Here is a 21188-nt window from a genome sequence, read left to right as displayed (position 1 = left end):
AAGGGGCTCTGCTGGAATCAGTGACCCCTGAACCCCTGCCTTTGAACCCCAAACCCTACCCTGAGCCCCCAACCTCAGCCCTTGAACTCCGGTCATGAACACCAAACCAGAGTTCTTGAATCCCAAATCCCATCCCTGAACCTCAAACCTCAGCTTTGAGCCCCTAGCCTTGAAACCCAAATTCCAGGCCTGAACCTCAGCCCTGAACCTCAAATACCAACCCTGAGCACAATCTCTGAATCCCAAACCCCAGCTCTGAGCCTCAGCCCACAGCCCTGAAAGCTAGTCCTGAACCTCAAACCTCAGCCCTGAATCCCACACTCCAACCCTGAGGCCCATTGCTGAACCCTGAAATTTAAACCCCAGCCCAGAACTCTGAACCTCAGCCTTGAACCCCAGGCTCTGTCTTTGAACCTCAAACTCAGCACTGAGATCCTAGCTTTGAACCCCTAACTCTGTCCTTGAACCCAAACCCCAGCCCTGAGCCCCAAGATGCCACTCCAGCAGGGTGCACACCATCCCCAGGCAGATTTGGTTGGAGGAGGTGTTATGGGACTGAATGACAGGGAAACCCTCCCGGAGTCGGTCAGAGACAGCCCCACCCCACTCCCTACACCCCGGGGCCGCCCCAGCCGGATGCAGGTGCTGGGGCCGCGCATCAGCAGCCGCTCGCCGGCCCCGCGGGGTTTGTAACCGGCCCCCGCCTCTGCCCCGCCACTTTCGGCATCGTGGCAGGATGCGGCCGGTGCTGGCGGCGTGGCTGGTCCTGAGCCTGCTGGCAGGGACGAGGGCCGAGGAGCAGTGCGGGAACCCCCCCGCCCCTCCAGCCCGCTCCATCGCAGCGCCCCAGCTCAGCCCCGAGGAGAGGCTCTCGCCCCACATGCCCGAAGCTCTGCGCTGCGACGCCTGCCACGCCATCGCCTTCCAGGTGGGGATCAGGGAGATGGCATCCCAAAAAGGGAGTGAGGGCACTCCGGGCGATGCTCTGGCTCGGGGAGATGCTTCCGGCTCCCCTGGGGAACCCAGTGATGACTACCCACTGCTGGCACCCCAAAAAATTCTTCAAGGACCAGCGAGCCCCTTGCAGCTATTTATGGACCCCCTACCCTGTGCAAAAGTGCTTCAGCTGCTGGGGCTGCAAGGGAGGATGTGCAGGCCCTGTCCCCACTCAGGAGTGGGTCACAGGGAGGCTGCCACCCTCACTGGGTGGTTTCTGCCCTTTTTCACCCCAGATTGAGGAGCAGCTGCGCAAGGCAGAGGGAAAGATGGGCAGGAAGGTGCTGAGCGAGTCTGACTACGTGGAAGTGCTGGAGAGGAGCTGCTCAACGAGCTGGGAGAGGTGAGTGGGGCGTCCCCAGGATCGGGGTGTCCCAGGGGACAGGATTGTACAAGGGATGGGGTGTTCCCAGGGACAGGGATATCTCCAGGGATGAAAGTGTCTCCAGGGACCAAGGTTTCACCATCCTCTGCTTCTCCCCACAGCTACGGGGTGCAGGAGGTGGATGGGGAGAAGCGGCTGACGGGGCCAGGGCTGCTGAGTCAGGAACCCATGAGCGTGGTGGTGTCAGGGGGACCCTGGCCGAGGCGGTAAGTTGGGAGATTTGGCAATGGAGGCGGGGGGAAGAGGGGGGACGTGCTTGGCACTGTCCCCTCGCCACCATGGCAGGGGCATGCGGTGTGACCCACACTTGTCTCCCAACAGGCTGTCAAAGATGTGCCTTGGCTACATGGGCGAGTGGGGAGAGGCGCAGATCTACGAGGCCCACCGGCGGGGCGCGGGCACCCTGCGGGAGCTGCTTTGCCATGGGGAGAAGGGGCCCTGTGCCAGCGGCAAGGCCGGGGGGCCAGCCCGAGCCAAGGAGCTGCAGAACGAGCTGTAGCCCCGGGGCGGTTAATGCTTAATGCCCCAGCTGACCTTCGGAGCCGACTTCGTCCCCAGCGAGAGCCGACACGTGTCGGGAGGTGGGCACCATCCCGGTGTTGCCCATCACCAACGCTGTGACTGTCCCTCAGCGCTCAGCACGGCCGTGCCAGGAGGGTGCCGGTGGCAGCCGGTGCCCCGCATCGCAGGACCCCCCAGGAGCCGGGCATTACTCTGTAACCCACCGGCTCTAATGTTTTACCAACACGGTGCTGGCGGCAGTAGTGCCCCGGCCCCGCTGGCAGTGCCAGCACTAATTAAAGGAGTTAATAGCTGATCTGTCCCCAAGGCAGCGCTCCCTGGTTTCACAACTCGCAGCCAATGGTCGCCTCCCAGCCTGCCACCCGCGCCGCGGCCTGGGTGACAGCGACTAAAGTCCTTCCCACTGCCATAAAACCCCCTGCGCGGTGACATCGCCACCACGGCCGCGTCGCTGGAGGATGGGGACTCGCTCGGGAGACCTGGCTCAGCCCCAGGTGAATGCAGCCTCTGCCGCTGTCCCCATCCCCGTCCCCATCCCCTTCTTGGCCATATCCCAGGGCGGTGGGGAGGGAAGCAGGTGACTGGGGGTACTGACCCCCGTGATGGCCAGCTCGGGGCCTTGATGCTTAGCTGGGTCTGGCAAAAGATGGGGTGAGCTTAGGGGCTGCAGGGTACATGCTGTCATGCCGAGGCTGAGACTGGCAGTGCCATCCTCCTGGCATCTGCAGTGTGATCCAGGCAGCCCAGGGTTAGTGGGGAATCCCCTCCAGCCTCCCCTGGGGAGGAATTGGTGGGTTTGGGAGCCCAGACCCCTCTCGGGGGTCAGAGCTGGTGCCGGGTGGGGCTGTCCAGCCACGTGTGTCAAGCTGTGGCACGGTGGCCTTTGTGTCCCCGGGGCAGAGCCCAGCCCCGTTCCCATGGGACACCCAGGACAACACTGACCCAGCTCCTGCCTCGCCCTCACTGCCAGAATGGGAATGCAGCTCTCACTCCTGCCAGTCCCCCACATCCCCCTGGGAAGGAACTGCCTGCAGTGGGCAGGGTGAGTACCAGGGCACCTCCGTGGGCAAATCCTTCTGCAATGTGACATCGACGGAGACCAACCAACAGGACCCCGCCCCCCCCGGCCCCATCCCTGAGGTCACAGAGTGTCCCATGGGGCAGTCTGTGCCATCTGTGGGGGCAGTGTGGGGTGTCCCCACCACGTCCCCAGCTTCCCAGGGATAGCTGAGGGCTGAGCTGTGCTGCCTGCACAGCAGGACCCCAGAGTGAGCACCAGGTCCCCCCGGCCAGAGGTGGACATGCTCTACAAGATTGAGGACGTGCCCCCCTGGTACCTCTGCATCCTGCTTGGCTTCCAGGTATGGCCTGGAAAGGGGATACCCCCGACCAGCACAGCCCCAGCTCCCTGTGATGTGGGACACCCCACAGCCCCACTGAGCCCCCTCCTTGCCCCCCAGCACTACCTGACCTGCTTCAGTGGCACCATTGCCGTCCCTTTCCTGCTGGCCGAGAGCCTATGCGTGGGCAAGGACCAGCTCACTGTCAGCTACCTCATTGGTACCATCTTCACTTGCGTGGGCATCACCACCCTCATCCAGACCACTGTGGGCATCAGGTAGAGCCATGTCCCTGGTGGGGAATCCCCCTTGTCTGTGCCCAGGCCACGGGTGCAGGCTTCCCCTCTTGTCCCCCCCAGGCTGCCCCTCTTCCAGGCAAGCGCATTGGCCTTCCTCATCCCCGCCAAGTCCATCCTGGCCCTGGAGAAGTGGCGATGCCCACCCGAAGGTGAGGGCAGGGAGGTGCAGGGGCAGCACCCAGCTGCTCCCCACCTCCAGGGTCCACCTCATGCCCCTCCATCCCCAGAGCAGATCTACGGTAACTGGACGCTGCCACTCAACACCTCGCACATCTGGCAGCCCCGCATGCGAGAGGTAGGTCCCTTCCTGCCACCGCCCTGCGGGCCCCCACGGAGGGCTGCTGACCGCCTGTCTCTCTGCCCCACAGATCCAGGGGGCCATTGTGGTGTCCAGCCTGGTAGAGGTGGCCATCGGGCTGCTGGGGCTGCCCGGGGCACTGCTCAGCTACGTCGGGCCTCTGACCGTCACCCCCACCGTGTCCCTCATCGGGCTCTCCGTCTTCCAGGCAGCCAGCGAGCGGGCTGGCTCCCACTGGGGCATCGCTGTGCTGTATGGCATGGGGATGGGAACAGGAGGGGAAGGGGGGCAGAGGTGTCCCCCAGCCACGGAGCCAGGAGCATGCTGGATGAGTGACCTCGTCTCTCTCCAACCAGGACCATCATCCTGGTTGTCCTCTTTGCCCAGTACCTGCGAAACGTCACCATCTGCCTGCCCGGCTACCGGCGGGGCAAAGGCTTCGTCCTGCTCCGTGTCCAGATCTTCAAGATGTTCCCGGTAGGGACTGGCCATCAGCTGCTGGGTCCTGGGGTATCCCACAAGCTCCCCACATCCCCACACATGAGCTCGTGAGCGACACGGGGTGCATGCCCCCACAGATCATCCTGGCCATCATGCTGGTGTGGCTGCTCTGCTACGTGCTGACGCGCACCGGCATCCTCCCCAGCCAGCCCGAGGCCTACGGATACAAGGCCAGGACGGACGCGCGGGGGGAGATCCTATCCGTGGCACCCTGGTTTCGGGTCCCCTACCCCTGTGAGTGCCAGGCAGCCCCACCCTGCACGGGTCCCCCAGTATCCAATTGGAATGGGCTGCTCAGGGGTGGGGTCAACATCCCTGGAGGTGTTCAAGAAAAGCCTGGAGGAGGCACTTGGTGCCATGGCCTAGTTGATTAGATAGGGTTGGGTGATCAGTTGAACTGGATGATCTTGGAGGTCTCTTCCAGCCTGGCTGATTCTGTGATTCTGTCCCATCACTCTGGGGGATGTAGGGACCTGGCACAGAATCACCAGGGCTGGGGAGCACCCAGAACATCCCAAAGCAGTGAGCCCCAGGGGTCCCAAGGTGCTCCCCACCCTGACACCTCATTCTGACCCCCGGGCAGGCCAGTGGGGTCTGCCCACAGTGACCTCAGCGGCTGTGCTGGGGATGTTCAGTGCCACGCTGGCAGGCATCATTGAGTCCATTGGGGACTACTACTCCTGTGCCCGGCTGGCAGGAGCCCCTGCTCCCCCCGTGCATGCCATTAACAGGTACAGCCAGCTGCCCCCATCCCCGGTACCCTGCCTATGCCATGCCATCCCTGGGAACCAGGCAGGGATGCTGCAGCAGGGTGGTGGCTGGGCCCAGCCTGCTCTCGTCGCTCCTCAGGGGGATTTTCACGGAAGGCATCTCCTGCATCATTGCGGGGCTGCTGGGAACCGGCAACGGCTCCACCTCCTCCAGCCCCAACATCGGTGTCCTGGGCATCACAAAGGTACTGGAGCCAGGGAGCGGTCTTGGCTCGGTCGGTGAGGATGGGCACTGTCACCTGCTGCCAGTCTCTCCGTGCAGGTGGGGAGCAGGAGGGTGATCCAGTACGGGGCCGGCATCATGCTCGTGCTGGGGACCATCGGCAAGTTCACGGCGCTGTTCGCCTCCCTGCCCGACCCCATCCTCGGCGGCATGTTCTGCACCTTATTTGGTAACCCCACACCCAGACACCTGCTGCCAGCAGCCCTGGGGGCTGCTGAGCCCACAGGATACTGGGTGGGCTTGGAGGTTTGGGGTTGAACCATGGCAGCATTTGAAGGCCCCTAGCTGCCCACCCGCCAGCTCCCCGCTGGTGGTGGCAGCAGCAGCAGCATGGGCACTGCTGCCCACTTACAGCATGGGCATCGCTGCCCACCTACAGCATGGGCACTGTCTCTGCTGGCAGGCATGATCACGGCCGTGGGCCTCTCCAACCTGCAGTTCGTCGACATGAACTCCTCCCGCAACCTCTTTGTGCTGGGCTTCTCCATGTTCTTTGGGCTGACCTTGCCCAACTACCTGGACTCCCACCCTGGGGCCATTCGCACAGGTAGCCACTTGCCAGGACAGGCCCCAGCTTTAGAAGAGAGAATCACTTTGGTTTAAAAGGTCCTTGAAGAGCATCCAGTCCAACTGTTATCCCAGCACTGCCAGGCCACCACTAAACCACAGCCCTTAGCACCACATCTACACAGCTTTGAAATCACTCCAGGGATGGGGACTCCAACACTGCCCTGGGCAGCCTGCCCCAGGACATGACAAAGCTTTCAGGGAAGAAATTATTCCCCATGTCTAACCTAAACCTTCCCTGGTTCAGCCTGTGGTTGATTCCTCTTGTCCTATCACTTGTTCCTTGAGAGAAGATACTGACCCCCTCCTGGCTCCAACCTCCTTTCAGGGAGCTGTAGAGAGCCATGTGTCCTCTGAGCCTCCTTTTCTCCAGGCTAAACCCCAGTTCCCTCAGCTGCTCCTCACCAGACCTGTCCTCCACCCTTCCCCAGCTTTGTTGCCCTTCTCTGGACCTGCTCCATCCCCTCAATGGCAAGTGAGGGGCCCAAAAGTGAACCCAGCACTCAAGGTGTGGCCTCAGCAGTGCTCACTACAGGGGGACAATCCCTGCCCTGCTCCTGCTGGCCGTAACTGATCCAGGCCAGGATGCTGGTGGCCTTCTTGGCCACCTGGGCACACACTGGCTCAGCTTCTGATGGCTGTCAACCAGCATACCCAGGTCCTTTTCCACCAGGCAGTTTCCAGCCACTCCACCTCAAGCCTGGAGTATTCACAGAGTTGCTGTGACCCAAGTGCAGGACCTTGGCCTTGTTGAACCTCATCCCATTGGCCTCAGCCTATATAGCCATCCTCTCCAGGTCCCTCTGCAGAGCCTCTCTACCCTCAAGCAGATCAACACTGCCACCTAACTTGGTGGTGTTTGCAAACTGACTGAGGATGCCTGGATCCCCTGATCCAGATCATTGATAAAGATATTGAAGAGAACAGGTCTCAGGGCTGAGCCCTGGGGGCACCATGCTGGGTGCTGAGGGTGAGGAGGGCAGATCTCACAGGCACTTCCCAAGCAGCACACCCGCAGTGAGCACCAATCAATTAGGTAAGTTCAGGTTATCACAGCATGTCCCAGCTCAGTCCCCACACTCTCACAGGTGTCCCTGAGCTGGACCAGATCCTGACAGTGCTGCTAACGACGGAGATGTTCGTTGGGGGGACCATCGCCTTTGTCCTGGACAACACCATCCCAGGTAACTGAAGAGCGTGGAGCCAGGGGGAGGCAAAGGGACAGCCTGGAGGCAGATTCACTTTCTGAGCTGCAGGAGGCGGGGTGGGAGGGCGAGGGGAGGCTGAGGCCGGGGGGCAGGCAGAGACCGGGCTCGGGACTGAAGGGGTGCTGGCTGGCACAGGCACTCAGGAGGAGCGGGGACTGGTGCAGTGGAAGGCTGGGGCGCACTCGGACAGCACGTCCAAGGCCAGCCTGAGGAGCTACGACTTCCCCGTGGGCATGAGCGCGGTGCGCAGGAGCCGCTGGCTGCGGCGTGTGCCCATCTGCCCCGGCTTCACCGGCTGGCGGCCCCGGGCGGGAGGCTGCGGCACGGCGCCGGCGGCGCCCGCGGACGCGCAGGACGCCGCGGACAGAGTCTCGGTGTGCACCAAGGTCTGAACGAGGGCAGCGCTCCTGCCCCGGCGCCGCAGAAGCCGAGCCGAGCTGCCACGGTGCTGCCGGAGCTCGTTAGCGCCTGCCAAGTCCACAGCCAAAGCCGCAAACGCGAGGCCCTCTCGGGGCCATCCTGAGCCCCTGCGTTATCGACCCGGGGACCACCACCCTCGTGACATTGCTCCACGTCGAGCTTTAGTTGGTTGAGACTCGTTGGACACTTCGCTGAGGCTCGTTAGCCATTTGCTGAAGCTCGCTAGCCACCAGCAGAGCCGGTCAAGAGTGCCCGGAGCCAAGAACTCCCAGCAGGGGCCACGAATTTGCTGCCGTGCCCTCAGCTTCAGCAGGGCTGCCTGGCAGCTGAAGGGGGCTCTGTGCAGGGGTGCAGCATCCAGATCAGATCCGATCCAGCTCAGTTTCAAACGCCTATTTTAAGATCATAAATGAAAAAGAATGCAATAAACGATCCAAGCCCACATGCCCTGCCAGTGTCTTGGCTCTTCCTTTGTTCCTCCTGTGTTGGGAAGCTTCCCCACACTCCCTCCCAGGCTTCCCCACATGCTGGATTTCGTTCAGCTCTAACCACCACCTTTGGTGGGCTTCTCCCAACCCCTGGTGCAGCAGGAGAGGTGCTCAGCACAAGCCCTTGGCAAAGCCATCCTGCTTTGTGCAGCCCTGGCCAGCCAGCTCCATCCCAGTCGCTGCCTTCTGCAGCTGGGTGGTTTCCAGCAGCAGACAGCCAACAGTCAAGGCCATCTCTGGGCTTGGATTTGGCACCAGAAAACTCAAGGTTGAAGCCAGGCTGCCTGACCCTGTCAGCCTGGGCACACTGGCATGGTGGCATGGTCACACACACTCACTCCCCAGCCTGAGCAGGGGCAGCGGATGTGAAAACGCCACGGGTCGAGACCAAGACAGTTTAATAAGTGAAGAAGGGGAAAGAAAATAACAACCAACGCCCCCCAGGGGATGCAAATGTGGTCACCTGCCACCTCCCACGGGCACAGCAGTGCCCAGCCAGGCTGTGAGCAGTCAGGAGCTCCCTCTCTGCTGCTGCTGCCCCAGTTTTGCTGCCCAGGGTGACCTTACATGCTCTGCAACACCCTCTCGGCCAGCTGTGTCCCCTCCCAGCTTCTTGCCCACCCCAAGCCTACTTCCCTGGGGCTGGAGCGAGACAAAGACCAAACCCTGATGCTGCACAAGCAACAGGTCGAAGGTTGGTGTGCTGGCACTCCAAAAGCAGCAGGGCAGAGGCTGAGATGGAGAAGAGCCTCTCCATCCTAACAGGCACCAGCAGGAGGTTCACCTCCTCACAAAACCTGCCACCGTGATACAGTTGGCTGGGAGACAGCAGGGAAAAAAACACAAACCAAAGCCAAGCCAGCAAACCGTGGCTGTTTCACAACGAGCTGGCTCCCAGCAGCAGCAGCAGCAGCAGTAGCACACAGTTGCCAGCCACCCTGAGCTGATCACACCCAGGCTGATACTCCCAGAGGAAGCTCACAGACAAGCAACTGCTGCCAGCCGCGTGGGGGGTCTCTGCTGAAACTCCCACTCCAGCTAAAAATAAGCTGGGACATGGCAGGATGTTATTTCCTGACCTTTTCTGTCTTTAGGTGTTCAAATCTAAATGATCTCCAAGTCAGTGGAAAGGCCAGGAGAGGTTTTTTTTTTTTTTTTGTGCAGCTCTAGGAAGGTCAGCAATCAGGCTAGGGAAGGGAAGGCTTGAGGAGCTCGGGATAACAGTGATCAACATTCTGTGGAGCAACAGCAAAATGAGTTGTTCTGACTGGATTCTTCTAAGGGGAGGCTTCTTCCACCTGCAGCCAGCCTCACACAGTGATGATTAACACAGAACCATGCAAGTGTTTTGGTTGGAAGAGACCTCGAAGATCATCCAGTCCAACCATTAACCCAGCACTGCCAGGTCACCACTAAACCATGGCCCTCAGCAACACATCTACACAGCTTCAAACCCCCACAGGGATGGGGACAGCACTTCTGCCCTGGGCAGCCTGGGCCAGGCCTTGACAACCCCTTCGGGCAAGAAAATGTTATTATCAGCAAGGTATTAACAGCCAGGCTGGGCAAAGTCAGGAAGCAGAGTGGAGCAGAATGGGATTTGAAAGCTGCTGGAAGTCATCACTGCCACACATTCACAAATTGCATTGGGTGGGAAGGGACCCTCAAAGGTCATCTTTTCCAACCCCCCCTGCAGCCAGCAGGGACACCTTCAATTAGATCAGGCTGCACAGGGCCACATCAAGTCTGTCTCCAGGGATGGGCCTCCACATCACTGAGCAACCTGTTCCAGTATTTCACCACTCTCATTGTGCAGAACTTCCTCCTGCTGTCCAACCTAAATCTGCCCTGCTCCAGTTTCAAACCATTGCCTCTTGTCCTATCACCACAGACCCTTCTGAACAATCCCTCTCCAGCCTTCTTGTAGGTCCCCTTCAGATACTGAAATGCAGCTCTAAGGTCTCCCTAAAGCCTTCTCCTCTCCAGGCTAAACACCACCAGTTTTTCAGCCTGTCCCCACAGCAGACGTCCTCCAGCCCTCTGATCATCAGGTCCATGTCTTGCTTGTGTTGAGGGCCCCAGAGCTGGACAGAGCACTGCAGGTGAGGTCTCAGCAGAGCAGAGGTGCAGGATCCCTTCTCTCCATCTCTGGCCAGGCTGCTTTGGATCCAGCTCAGGCTGCCATTGACCTTCTGGGCTGCCAGGTGTCCATTGCTGGCTCATGTGCAACTTCTCATCCATCAGCACCCCCAAGGCCTTTTCTGCACTGCCACCCCCCCCAGCTCACCCACAGCCTGCAGCACCTCTCATGCTCACAGCTCTAACAGCTGCCATGCCAAAGCCCCTGGCTGCATGCACTGGACAGTGCCAGGGCTTTATTTAGTGCCATCAGCTGTTAACAAGGACTGCCCCTGCTGCCAGCAGTAGCAGAGCTGAACTGGGATTAGCAGTGGTGAGAATGAAGGAAAATATGTTCACAGACTCAACATGGTTTGGGTCAGAAGGGACCTTAAAGATCATTCAGTTCCAACCCCCTGCCATGGGTAGGGACAGATAACTTTCCACCAGCCCAGGCTGCTCAAGGCCTCATCCAGCCTGGCCCTGAACACCTCCAGGGAGGAGGGATCCACAAACCCCTTGGGCAACCTGTCCCAGTGTCTCCCCACCCTCGGTGGAAAGAATTTCTTCCTAATCTCCAGTCTCAATCTGCCCTCCTCAAGCTTCAATCCATCCCCTCTCATCCTGTCACTCCCAGCCCTTGTCCAAAGTCCCTCCCCAGCTCTCCTGTAGCCTCCTTCAGGTACTGGAAGGCTGCTCTAAGGTCTCGCTGGAGCCTTCTCGTCTCCAGGCTGAACAGCCCCAACTCTCCCAGCCCATCCTTAGAGGGGAGGTTCTCCAGCCCTCTGATCATCCTTCATTCCCAAGAGTGTACAGAAAACAGGAGGAGAGGAATAAAAGAGCAACCAGAGCCCAACCTTAGCTGGGGGATTTCAGATTGTTGTGTCAGCAAACAGCTTCCTGGGCACCATCCCCCTAACACCACCCCCTTTTTTTTTTTTTTTTTTTTTTTTTTCAAATCTCCAGAGCTTGCCACGAGATGCACAGCATTTACCAGACAGCCACCAGGTCAGTTCTACTATTATTTATTTTTTTTTTAAATATTTTTGAAAAAATATAATTTTTTTACAATATTTTCAACTTAAACACTATTCACACTGAACACGTATGGCAGCTTAACCTACCCGAGTATGAAGTTTAAGAAGCCAAAACTGTTCTAGCTTTATTAAAAGGAAAAAAAGAAAAACAAAACAAACCAACAAAACCAACCAAAAGAGGAAAAAAAACCAAAGAAAAAAAAACACAAAAAAAAAAAAAAAAAAAAAAAAAAACACAAAAAAACAAAAGTTGTTGTGCTGTAGACTATTTGTGTAGTGATGATTAAACAAAGCAAGGGAAAAGCACCACTCAAAATCACTAACGCTGGGGTTTCTCCTGGTTAAATCCCACGATGGTAAAAGCTGTACCCTAAAAGTTACATAGGCAGAGCTATGTAGGGATGTGGGAAGGGGTCTGGGAAGAAAAGGGGGGTGATGAAACTCACATCTCCTCCAACATCAGGGGGAAGGGAGAGGTTTGGAACATGATACCACACTGTGAAGTAGAGGGAGTTCCTTCCTGCCTGCCGGGGGTGTTACGGTGGGTAGCTGAGATCTAGGACTCTGCACAGGTCTGTCAAGCTGCTGTTAAAGCTCCTGCTGCTTCCAAGGAGCCTGGAAGTTCTCGGGGAAGGGGGGTGGGGGGAACATTAACGTTAGTCACAATGCTGCTATTCCAAAGGGAAGTTAGCTGATTTGCATAACAATCAGATCTCCTCGCTGTCACTTTTAAGTTAAGGCATTATCAGGTGCAGGCTAGCACCGGTTAACACGTCCTTAGTTAAAAACCAGACCACCTGGAGCACATCCCGAGTCCTAGTTCAAAAAAGAGTCTGCAGAAGGTTTAGAAACATGGTACTTTGTCCCAGCTCCACTGGTGCTTCTGAGCTTGCAGCCCCAGCTATGGTTCCATTGAGAGATTGACTTAGTAACAGTCTCAGCACTTTTATTGAGCATGCAAGACTAACAAAACTTTGGCAATGCATAAGTGTAACACAGTGACAAGAAGAGAGAGCTTTTAACAATTAAATCTTCTAATACTGGCTTCACAGTGTGGAAATTGTGCTACATCCACCAAGAGAGGGCCCAGTCTACTCAAATGTTTAAGTACTTCACCCCAGGGACAAACTCCTTTGCGTTTGGATTCAGGTTACTCTTGACCTGAGGAAGGGAAAAAACAGAAGTGGAGGTGAAATTGTGACTTTCATCTTCCATTGTCAAGCTGAAGACAACCCCAGGTGGGCAGCACTAGGAATGCTGTGGGGGGGATTTAGAGCAAGGGGCACATAGCAGGGTTGCTGCTTATACCAAGTCTCTGTGGTGACTACAAAATTCCACCCCTCTATGCTAGCTCCCAAATTATCCCCCTCCCTGAGCACCACCTGGATGTTTCAGGCAGAGGAGGGCTGGGGGAATAGGAAAGCAGCAAACCACAGGCATGCACTGTGCACAGCAGCTTCTCTGAGTGCTGAAGCAGCTTTTTCTGCAGTTGAGCTGTTCAGACGTGCCAGGAGCTCTGGAGATATTGCTTATTTAAGCAAGAGGAGGCTCCCTCCAGCCTGAATGTACATGAGCACTACTGAATGTTTACATTTCTGTGTCTACCCTGTCCTCCCACTTGGCAAGCTGCTGCTCCACCACGTCCTGCAGTTAGAGGTGGGCAGGCAGATACCCAAAGTGAGCTCTTTATCATGAAGAAACAGAGGATTAGGCTTTTGTGTTCTCAACTGAGTCAGAAAAGTGCTGCCTGCAGCTGCTTAAGCTTAGCAGAGTAGGGCTTTGCAGCTGAAATTCACAGCAGCTGGTTTTTGTACTCTGGATCAGTGACTTTGTGTTTTGGTAGGGAGACTCTGTCCATGATGACTCTTCCTTCTAGCTAAGCTCTGCACAGAGTCACACAGCAACAAAGAGGGAAACAGAACCACAGAATTGTTTTGGTTGGAAAAGGCCTTTAAGATCGAATCCAGCCATTCTCTGACTCTACCAAGGCTGGGGCTAAACCCTGGCCCTCAGCACCACATCTCTGCCTCTTTGAAACACCTCCAGGGATGGGGATTCAACCACCTCCCTGGGGAGCCTGTTCCAGTGTTTGAGAGCCCTTTCAGTGAAGAAGATTCTTCTAATATCCAACCTAAACCTCCTCTGGTGTAACTTGAGGCCATTTCCCCTTGTCCTATCACTTGTTACTGGGGAGAAGAGACCAACCCCCACCTCAGTGCAACCTCCTTACAGGGGGTTGTAGAGAGCAATGAGGTCTCCCCTCAGCCTCCTTTTCTCCAGGCTGAATGATCTCAGTTCCTTCAGCTGCACCTCACCAGCCCTCTTCTGACCAGACCACCTGCTTGGCTGCCTTTCTCTGGACCCACCCCAGCACCTCCATGTCCTTCTTGGAGCCCTTACTCCCCATACAACCAATCCTACTCTAACTGCTTCCCCCTTTCTCAGAATTCCTAGAGAGATCTGCTGTGCTTCCCATGGTCCAACCCAGCCCTTAGAAGGTGGCTTGGACCTACCCAGCACTCAAGAGATGCTGAACTAAAACTCTTGCAGCCCTGCCACTGCCTGGTAGCTCACAGGGCCAGCACACTTCACTCACCTGCCTTTCTTGCAGAACACTCCATGCCTACCCAAAGCCACTTAAAATTTAAGCTATGGGCTAGGAAAGGCATTCTCTGGTTATGAAGGAAGTCACTGAATAGGTCAGGTCACTCAGAGGAACATCTTATTCCACGTTTCCCCTCCACCAGAGGCAGGCAGGGTTTAAGAGCCTCTGGGCCCAAGGGTGAAGGGTTTACCCTTGCCATTACCAGCCACAAAAGCCAGCCTTGGACAAAGAGAGCTGTGAAGCTTTAGAAATATGACCAGAAACTGAATTTACCACCAGATCCTCCAGTGATGAGCTGTCACTGATAACAAGGTCATTGAACTGGTCCTGGATTTGATCCATTGTTTGTGGGAGATCACGGGCTGGAATGAACCATTCGTGCTCCTCCTCCTCCTCCAGCATCTCCTGGAAGCAGCGCTCAATGAATTCTTCTTCCCACAACTCCTCTTCAATCTGTGCAACAGGAACAAACTGCTTCAGCAACGAGCTCAGGGAGGCCTTGGGTCTCCATGTGCATCTAGCTGACCACCTCTCTAGCTCTGCAGTGAGACCTGTGCTGCAGGAAGGCAAGCAGCTTTCATTTCTGAACGCAGGGAATTGTTCTGTCCCAGGACTTTGGGCTGCAGTCAAAGGGGAATGGCAGGAGAACCCCCACCCCCAGTCCTGGCTGTTCCACCTGCAGCTTGTTACAAGGTCAAAGAGAAGGAAAAGATCAGTTCAAGTGAAAATTGAAGCTGTACCTACAAATCTGGACTGAATACACTGCACACACGAGGAAGGGAACCAGGGGCAACATATGTTTAAGTGAAACCTTCTGTGTCCTGCTTTGTGCCCACTGCCCTTTGTCGTATCACAGGGCACCACTGAGAAGAGCCCAGTCCCATCCTCTTGACCCCCAGCCTTTAGCTATTGATCAGCATGGAGAAGATGACCTCTCAGTCTTCTCCAGGCTCTCATGAGCCCCAGGTCTCTCAGCCTCTGAACTTCAGTCCCCTCATCATCCCCGTGGCCTTCCAGGGCTCTCTCCAGTATTTCTCTGTCTCTCCTGAACTGGACACAGCGTTCCCATGCAGCCAGGCATACTCACTAGGAAAGGGTTCTGCAGGATTCCTAAGGAAAGAAATGACCACTGCCTATCACTTGGAACCAGCAGAATCTCCTTGGCTGTGGGCTACCTGCTCACCCAGTGTGGTTCTCCTGAGGACCTCTATCTACAGGCTCTTAGAAGCTCTTCAGAATGCTGACCTGCTGCACTACAAGCAGGAGGACTCAGCCAGTGCAGAACTGGCAGGCAGTGCTAAGATGAAAGGAAAGTCTTGCTTGGTTGTGCAGTAAACAAGCTCTGGGGGGAGTTGATCCAGACAAATTTTCCATGTCCTGCATGGTGTTACTGAGGAGTGGAAAGCAGGGAAACAGAAGCTGGAGTGCACAACTTGCCAGACACAAGGGAGTGGAAAATGATCCAGGCCAGACTGAGAAGCTCACTCAGGGGAAGCCTGAATGAGTTTTTCCTATCTATCCTTTCACTCAAACCAATCACATTCTTGATCCTGAAGTGGAAACTCAGTCACATATCACAAATACCAGATGACAAAACACCAGTTTGAGGTTCCTGCAAGATCTAGCTCCCCTGTGCTGTGGGCAAACACATCCAGCAGCTCCCTTGGCACTCAAGCTGAGTCCCTGTTGCTCAGAGCTGTGCATCATGCTCTAAGCCACTGCCCAGACAGCTGTTCCCACATGGAATACTGACTTAGTAATTTCCCCTGAAAGCACTCCAGCAAGTTTCCAGTCAGTCCTGCTGGTGAGGCACTGCCTCCATGCTGCGTGTGGTTAAAGGCAGCTGTGGGCACGCAGCCACCAGCTAGTATTACACCAGGGCTTGCCTGGCTCCAGGGCTTTGGTTACCAGGTTGTACACCTACAGGTGTCTCCAGACGTACCAAATAAAGTTTAACTCCCCCAAATGTCTTGAAATTAATACTATTTGTCCAGCCCAAGTTTGCCTGGTTGAGATATGCCTGCAGCTGCAGGTGACCAGGCTGCCACAGGGTGCTTGCCTGCCTCCATGAGACCACTCTCCCCTCATGCTCTCACCTTTCCTCTTCTCTGAAAACACTCTGCACTCCAAAACCAGTTTATTTGCAGCAGTGCTCTCACCTCCTTGCCCAAGAAGTACACATCCCATTTGCTAACTGTGGGATAGTCCCCAGAAGGAAAAACCCACCAGAGAGGCAGTGATACTGGGACCACCCTGGCCTATGCACAAGAGAATGCAGGTTTTTGTGAGCTACCTGAATTCCAGATTAGCTTTGAGCCCTGCTGGCACCCCAGAGACAGCAGCAGACACAGCCTGCTGCAGCTCAGATTCAGCAGAGCCACGCTGCTGGAGTGCAGCACAAGCAGCTACTGAAGCACAAAGATCAAGCTTTGATTAAGGAAGAGGTGGTGCAGAGGCAGACTGCTGCCAGCCTCTGCAGGAGAGGAAACTGCATCCAGATGCAAGGTGAGAGATGAAGTTAAGGCTTCCTTGCAGCCCAACTGGAAGACACTGAAGTATTAAACAATAAACAGGACTGTCACCCAGCAGCTCTGCCTCTGAGGAACAGCAGCCTTGTTGAGGAGGCAGGGATGTGCCCAGACATATCCAGCTCAGAACTGCCACAGCCAGCATGTCTGCACATGCAGAGCTTCACAGCCCAGCAGGACCTGTCCTTTCCAAAGGGCCACGTTAAGCCTCTCCACTTGTTTTTAACTCCACCTTGCAGAGGCAGATGCATTAGACCGTGCTGCACTTCCCAGATTTTCCACCAAGACGAGAGAAAAAGAAGAATTTAATGCTGGAGACAGGGCTCTGCTTGCTCCCCTGGATGCTTCTAGCAACCTTACCTAAAAACTCCTTCTGCAAAGGACTTCCAGTCTGGTTGCTAAGCCACAGCACCACTCCCTTCAGCTAGAAAATGGCAAAGCACCCCACGAGGCCTTTCTGGAGGGACATGACTTGCCTGCCTGTTGAACTCCTCTTCGTTCTCCATCCACATGTACTCTGCAAAGGGATTGTCATCTTCATGAGAGTGCCCATTGATGATCACATCCTCACTGATGATGCTGGGGCTGGTACTGCTGCGACTCGGATCTTTCATGGCTGCTGCTTTGACTGGAGGTCTGCAATTAAGCAAAGCAGTCGTCAGAGACCTGCAGAGTCACTCACCACCCTGCTTCTGCACGAGCCCTGCCCCAAGGGCAGGCTGCACCTGGACTGGAAGGCTCCAGGTAGCCTAGCAGAAGAGCTCTGCTAATCCCAACGAGTCCAAGAGTAGCAGAAGTGCTGTTCCCATTGTTTAGGCAGAACGTGGATTATCCAAGTGACAAATTTGTTTCCCAAATTAAAACTCACCAAGGCCAAAGAAAAGTGACAGAGAACAAAACCACAAAGCACATGGGCTTGCCAGTAGGAAAACAGTTAAGGCAGAAACAAAAGAACAATTTGTTTGCCAAAACACTTTCAAAGCTCCCACTTGAGTTTCCACAAGGTCTCCTGGGAATCAACTGCCCAGCATCCAAAAGGAGGGCAACCAACACTTCAAGAGAGTTCCCAAGGACATGCCCAGGGTAGGGAACACTCGGGTGTGACTTCCAGCCTCCTCAAATTCAGTTATGGGACGTTCTATGTGTGACATACACCAGCTTTTACAACCACTTCACCTTGTAAGGCAGAAACCACCACCCGCCAATTCCCTCCAGAGCCCAGCCAGCACAGCAGCTCCCACAGCTGCCTCCCTGGCAAAGCCCACTGCCTGGGAAGCTGCAGGTGGAGGCACACCGTAAGATGCTGGCAGACAGTCCGTGCTTGCCTCTTGTCCCACTTCACTAACAGGGACTGAGTCAGGCCTGGAGGGCACTCAACAACCCTGCGTGCCCACGATGCGTGACACCAGGCAGCCCGCGCCGCAGGAGCGGAGGTGCAGCTGGAGAGCACCCAGAGAAGGACAAACCCCACAGGGGGTCTGAGTCCTTGTCCTAAGAATGGCATCACAGCCCTGCCAGGGGGCTCGCTGAGTTCAGAGCCAGGTCTGCTCAAAGTCCAGGTTCTAACTGAAAACCTTAGCTGTGTGGTACCCTCAATAACCCAGGGCTGCCCTTTTGCCTACATTGTGCTGGAGCACAGACACTGGCACAGCCAAGTATCTGTAGATATGAATGCAGGCAGTGGTGATTATTTTGACAACAGCACACAAAGCATGGAGGCAACAGGCTCCAGAAAACATCTTGAATGTTTTTCAAACACTGCTAGAAACTGCCAACAAAAGAAGACAGCAGTGGGGGGAAACCCTTTCCTTTTCTTCCCCAAGAACTGTTCTGGCTCACTGTCTGCATATCAAAACCTGAGAGGACATCAAACTACAGGCTCCATTGTTATTAAGAGTACAGGGACTTATCATGCAGCAGCTCATGTTTGCTTTGTGTCTATCAACTGGTGCTATTTTCTCCAGAATTAAGGCAAGTTTTGGTTCAGAGTGTGTTCTGGAACATAGCAGGTCACAAACCTGCTCAATTAAGAAAAGCACAAAGCTAAAAGGAACCTGCCTGGCTTCACTGTGTTCCAAGGTTTTGAAATCAAAGTAGGGAAGTCACTTTAGCTCCCTAGGAAGTACAACAAATGAGAGCAGAACCCGGGCATTCTAACCAGAGAAAACAGGTTCCTTTTGATGTGCTTTCAAAACAAACCTGCAAGGGATTACTGGCAGCATTTAACATCAAACAGGAAAAGCCACTGCATGTAGGACCCTGATTCAAGCTTGAAATGGCTTTAAGCAACTTCAGCTGTTCACAAGCTAACAAACAGGGCAGGCTAAAAGAAATAGAAGAGCTCCAAGTCTGAAAAAAACCCTAATTTCTTTTTTTTTTTTTTTTTTAAACATGTGGAGTGAATCTTGCTATTAATATTCCACTGAGCTTTCACACACCAACAACTCACACTGCAGGTGAGTAACTCTGCATTAGCAGGGTGAGGCAGTGGGACCAAACTCCAGCCAAAACAGCACCTAAACAAGTCCATGAAGGTAAAAATAATCACAATTAAAACACCCCTACTCCTTTGTGTAAAAGCCTCAAAGGTTTATCTGTTGAATCATGGACAGGTTTTCCAATTTCTAAAGCGTTCCAACAGCACAGGAGCTTTTGCTTCAGGAGGGAGGGAAGAGGAGGGAGGGAAGAAGAGGGCACTGCTCCACGTTGAGACTGAAAGATTTCATCCCCTTGCTGCCCAAGGACGACTGGATGATTATCTTCAAGATCCCAGAGGCTCAAGCCGAATAGCTGAAGTTTATCTGATGAAGCCCTAAGCCTGCTGAGGTTTTCCCACAGGAAAAACACGTCCACAGCCACCCTGCACAAACAGTTAGGGAGCCCCAGGCCAGTCCCTTACTCCCAAGCCCTCTCTGTAATTTGATTTTCTGCAACTTGTAATAAAACAACACTGCACAGGGAGCTTTCCATTTCACTGTGGCAAGGCACAAACCAGTTGGCTTTCTGTGCTCATTGGTGAGGACAAGCCCAGTCTCGTTTCACCAGATCCAGGTTTTTGAGTCACTAGCTACAGGCAGTACTGAGAAGGAGAGCCAAATGCCTCTTTAAGTCTTGCACAAAGTCACAGAGAAGGTTGCTGCAGGAAAAAAGAAATTAAAAAAAGTCCCAGTGACAGGCTACACTACAGGGTGTGAATAAAAATAACCCATTTTCCATCTGTGTGTAGGTGGAAAGCAGAGAATGGCAAAGCTCCTCACACCAGAACAGGAAACAGAACATTAGCAGCACTAAGGAACAGAAGATATGGAGAACTTTACCACAGGGATGTGATTGGAGACCTAGCCCCCAGTTATTCCAGGATTCTGGCAGGGGGTGGGGGGAGATGCAGAAAGAACAGTTTAAATGCAAAGGGAAAACCAGACAAAAGTTAGGGTTTTTATCTCAGGATGAAATGGGAAATTAAAAATCCTGCAGAGCAACAGGACTTGCTGCTGACTCAAAGAGTTTTCTGCCTCAAGTGTGGGACTTGTTAGTCCAGACTATCATTAAGGTTTATTAATTTACCTGCTTCTCTGAATTTTGCTGCATCTGCAACAGAGCAGTGCCCTAAACCAACCATCATTAAAATGCAGAGCTTTGTGAGTGAAGAGTCTGCATTTCAACCCCAATGAAAGATTATCTGCTGCCTACCTTGGGGAGGAGCTAATTCCAGGCATCAAACCCCAGGTCAAATATGAAGATATTTACTTCAAGCACCCCAAAGCAGCAGCAAACAGCAAGCAGCACGTTGGGGTTTTAGTAGCAACTGAAGTGTAAGCAGAGCTGTTTGTGGAGCAAGGAGCAGTTTGAACTTCTGCAGATGGTGGCAGTTGTTTATCACCCGGTGATTACTCCTGTGAGTCAGGAGCACTTGGCCGAGTTTCTTGTTATCTAATTAGATTAGCAAATGGCAGTGCTCAAGTGAACTGATTATACACCGTACAATAAACACATTTCTTCATCGGGATCAGGAGGGCTGCTATCTGATACAAACACTCCAAAGCACTGCACTGGAGTTTAGGCGTGAACAGCCGAGGCATTTACACACTGTCAGAACTGAGGATAAAATAATCCGGTCGGTTGTAATAAGCAGAGCCCTCCCAGGGGGAAGCAGCTCTGCGGAAAGCCAGGCAGGCACGAAACGTCAGGCAGGAGGTAGCGTTTGCTCCCCAAGGCACCATTCTTGGTGCTGATGCTTTCAGCAGCAGCGAGGGTCGACGCTTCGCTTCAGCGGGAACCGGGTGAACCCGCCGGGACGTGGCGTTCCGCTGCTCTCCCAGCTCATTACCAGCTCGGTTACGGCGACGAGATAGGTCCTGCCCCTCCCACGGGCGGCTGCACCGCCGCCGTGGGGATAATCGCAGATTCCCAGCTGCCGGCACGGGCGACGCCGGTCCTGGCTCCACAACGAACCTCCCCCGATCAGCCCCGCGGCCCAAAGAAACCTGCCCGGCCTCCGTGGCTCGGCGACGACGGCCGGGGCGGCCCCCTCCCCGCCCGCTTTGTTCCCCACAAGGGCCGCCCCCGCGACGGGGGTTCCGTCCCGGCAGGCCCCGCGCCGCCGAGCGCCCCCCCCATCACTCCCCAGGACCCGGATGGAGCTGCAGACAATAAAGTCGGCGCCACGGAGCCACACAGCCGCGCAGGCCCCACCGCCGCGGGACGCGATGGGGGGAGCCGGGGTGTAGCACCGCTTCAGGGGACGGAGTGGCTCCCCCCGAATTTCCCCCCCTCTCCGCGACAGCAGCGGTGGCCCCAGGACTACGCACTCCCCCCACGCCGCCTCACCTGCGCACAGAGGAATGGGCCGCGGGTGCGCGCGCCGGCTTCGAGTTGCTCTGCCA

At 55.3% G+C, this 21188-nt stretch overlaps 3 protein-coding genes across 3 annotated transcripts; 2 read left to right on the top strand and 1 right to left on the bottom strand.

Moving 5' to 3' along the window:
* Positions 1 to 736: 736 nt before the first annotated feature.
* On the top strand, positions 737 to 1880 carry MZB1 (marginal zone B and B1 cell specific protein). Its single transcript, XM_054389039.1, has 4 exons — positions 737 to 928; positions 1233 to 1339; positions 1483 to 1587; positions 1703 to 1880. Exons 1-4 carry the CDS (start codon positions 737 to 739, stop codon positions 1878 to 1880), a joined length of 582 nt encoding a protein of 193 aa, XP_054245014.1.
* A 21-nt stretch (positions 1881 to 1901) lies between these two features.
* On the top strand, positions 1902 to 7501 carry SLC23A1 (solute carrier family 23 member 1). Its single transcript, XM_054388965.1, is given in 18 exon segments — positions 1902 to 1962; positions 2014 to 2165; positions 2258 to 2321; positions 2324 to 2397; positions 2874 to 2945; positions 3160 to 3264; positions 3364 to 3521; positions 3603 to 3691; positions 3770 to 3837; positions 3911 to 4092; positions 4197 to 4317; positions 4419 to 4575; positions 4925 to 5097; positions 5099 to 5296; positions 5374 to 5503; positions 5738 to 5881; positions 6990 to 7085; positions 7245 to 7501. Coding segments are annotated over 18 exon segments (2301 nt in total).
* Positions 7502 to 11433: 3932 nt separating this feature from the next.
* Positions 11434 to 21188, bottom strand: PAIP2 (poly(A) binding protein interacting protein 2). The gene is made up of 4 exons (XM_054389067.1): positions 21133 to 21188; positions 16782 to 16941; positions 14051 to 14230; positions 11434 to 12333 (listed from the first exon to the last, which is right to left on the bottom strand). Exons 2-4 carry the CDS (start codon positions 16917 to 16919, stop codon positions 12268 to 12270), a joined length of 384 nt encoding a protein of 127 aa, XP_054245042.1. The 5' UTR covers positions 16920 to 16941; positions 21133 to 21188; the 3' UTR covers positions 11434 to 12267.

This window comes from Indicator indicator, chromosome 18, assembly GCF_027791375.1.
Source record: "Indicator indicator isolate 239-I01 chromosome 18, UM_Iind_1.1, whole genome shotgun sequence".
Classification (NCBI taxonomy): Eukaryota; Metazoa; Chordata; class Aves; order Piciformes; family Indicatoridae; genus Indicator; species Indicator indicator.
This window is presented reverse-complemented; position numbering and strand designations above follow the sequence as displayed.

Bases quoted from the DNA above. Each gene is read 5' to 3' on its own strand.
- MZB1 (XM_054389039.1), top strand. From the start codon at position 737: ATGCGGCCGGTGCTGGCGGCGTGGCTGGTCCTGAGCCTGCTGGCAGGG. The intron at 1,340-1,482 runs GTGAGTGGGGCG...TTCTCCCCACAG, and splicing joins TGCTCAACGAGCTGGGAGAG to CTACGGGGTGCAGGAGGTGG. The intron at 1,588-1,702 runs GTAAGTTGGGAG...GTCTCCCAACAG, and splicing joins GGGGGACCCTGGCCGAGGCG to GCTGTCAAAGATGTGCCTTG.
- PAIP2 (XM_054389067.1), bottom strand. From the start codon at position 16,919: ATGAAAGATCCGAGTCGCAGCAGTACCAGCCCCAGCATCATCAGTGAG. The intron at 14,231-16,781 runs GCAAGTCATGTC...CCTGTTGCACAG, and splicing joins AAGAGGAGTTCAACAGGCAG to ATTGAAGAGGAGTTGTGGGA. The intron at 12,334-14,050 runs GTAAATTCAGTT...TCCCTTCCTCAG, and splicing joins CATCACTGGAGGATCTGGTG to GTCAAGAGTAACCTGAATCC.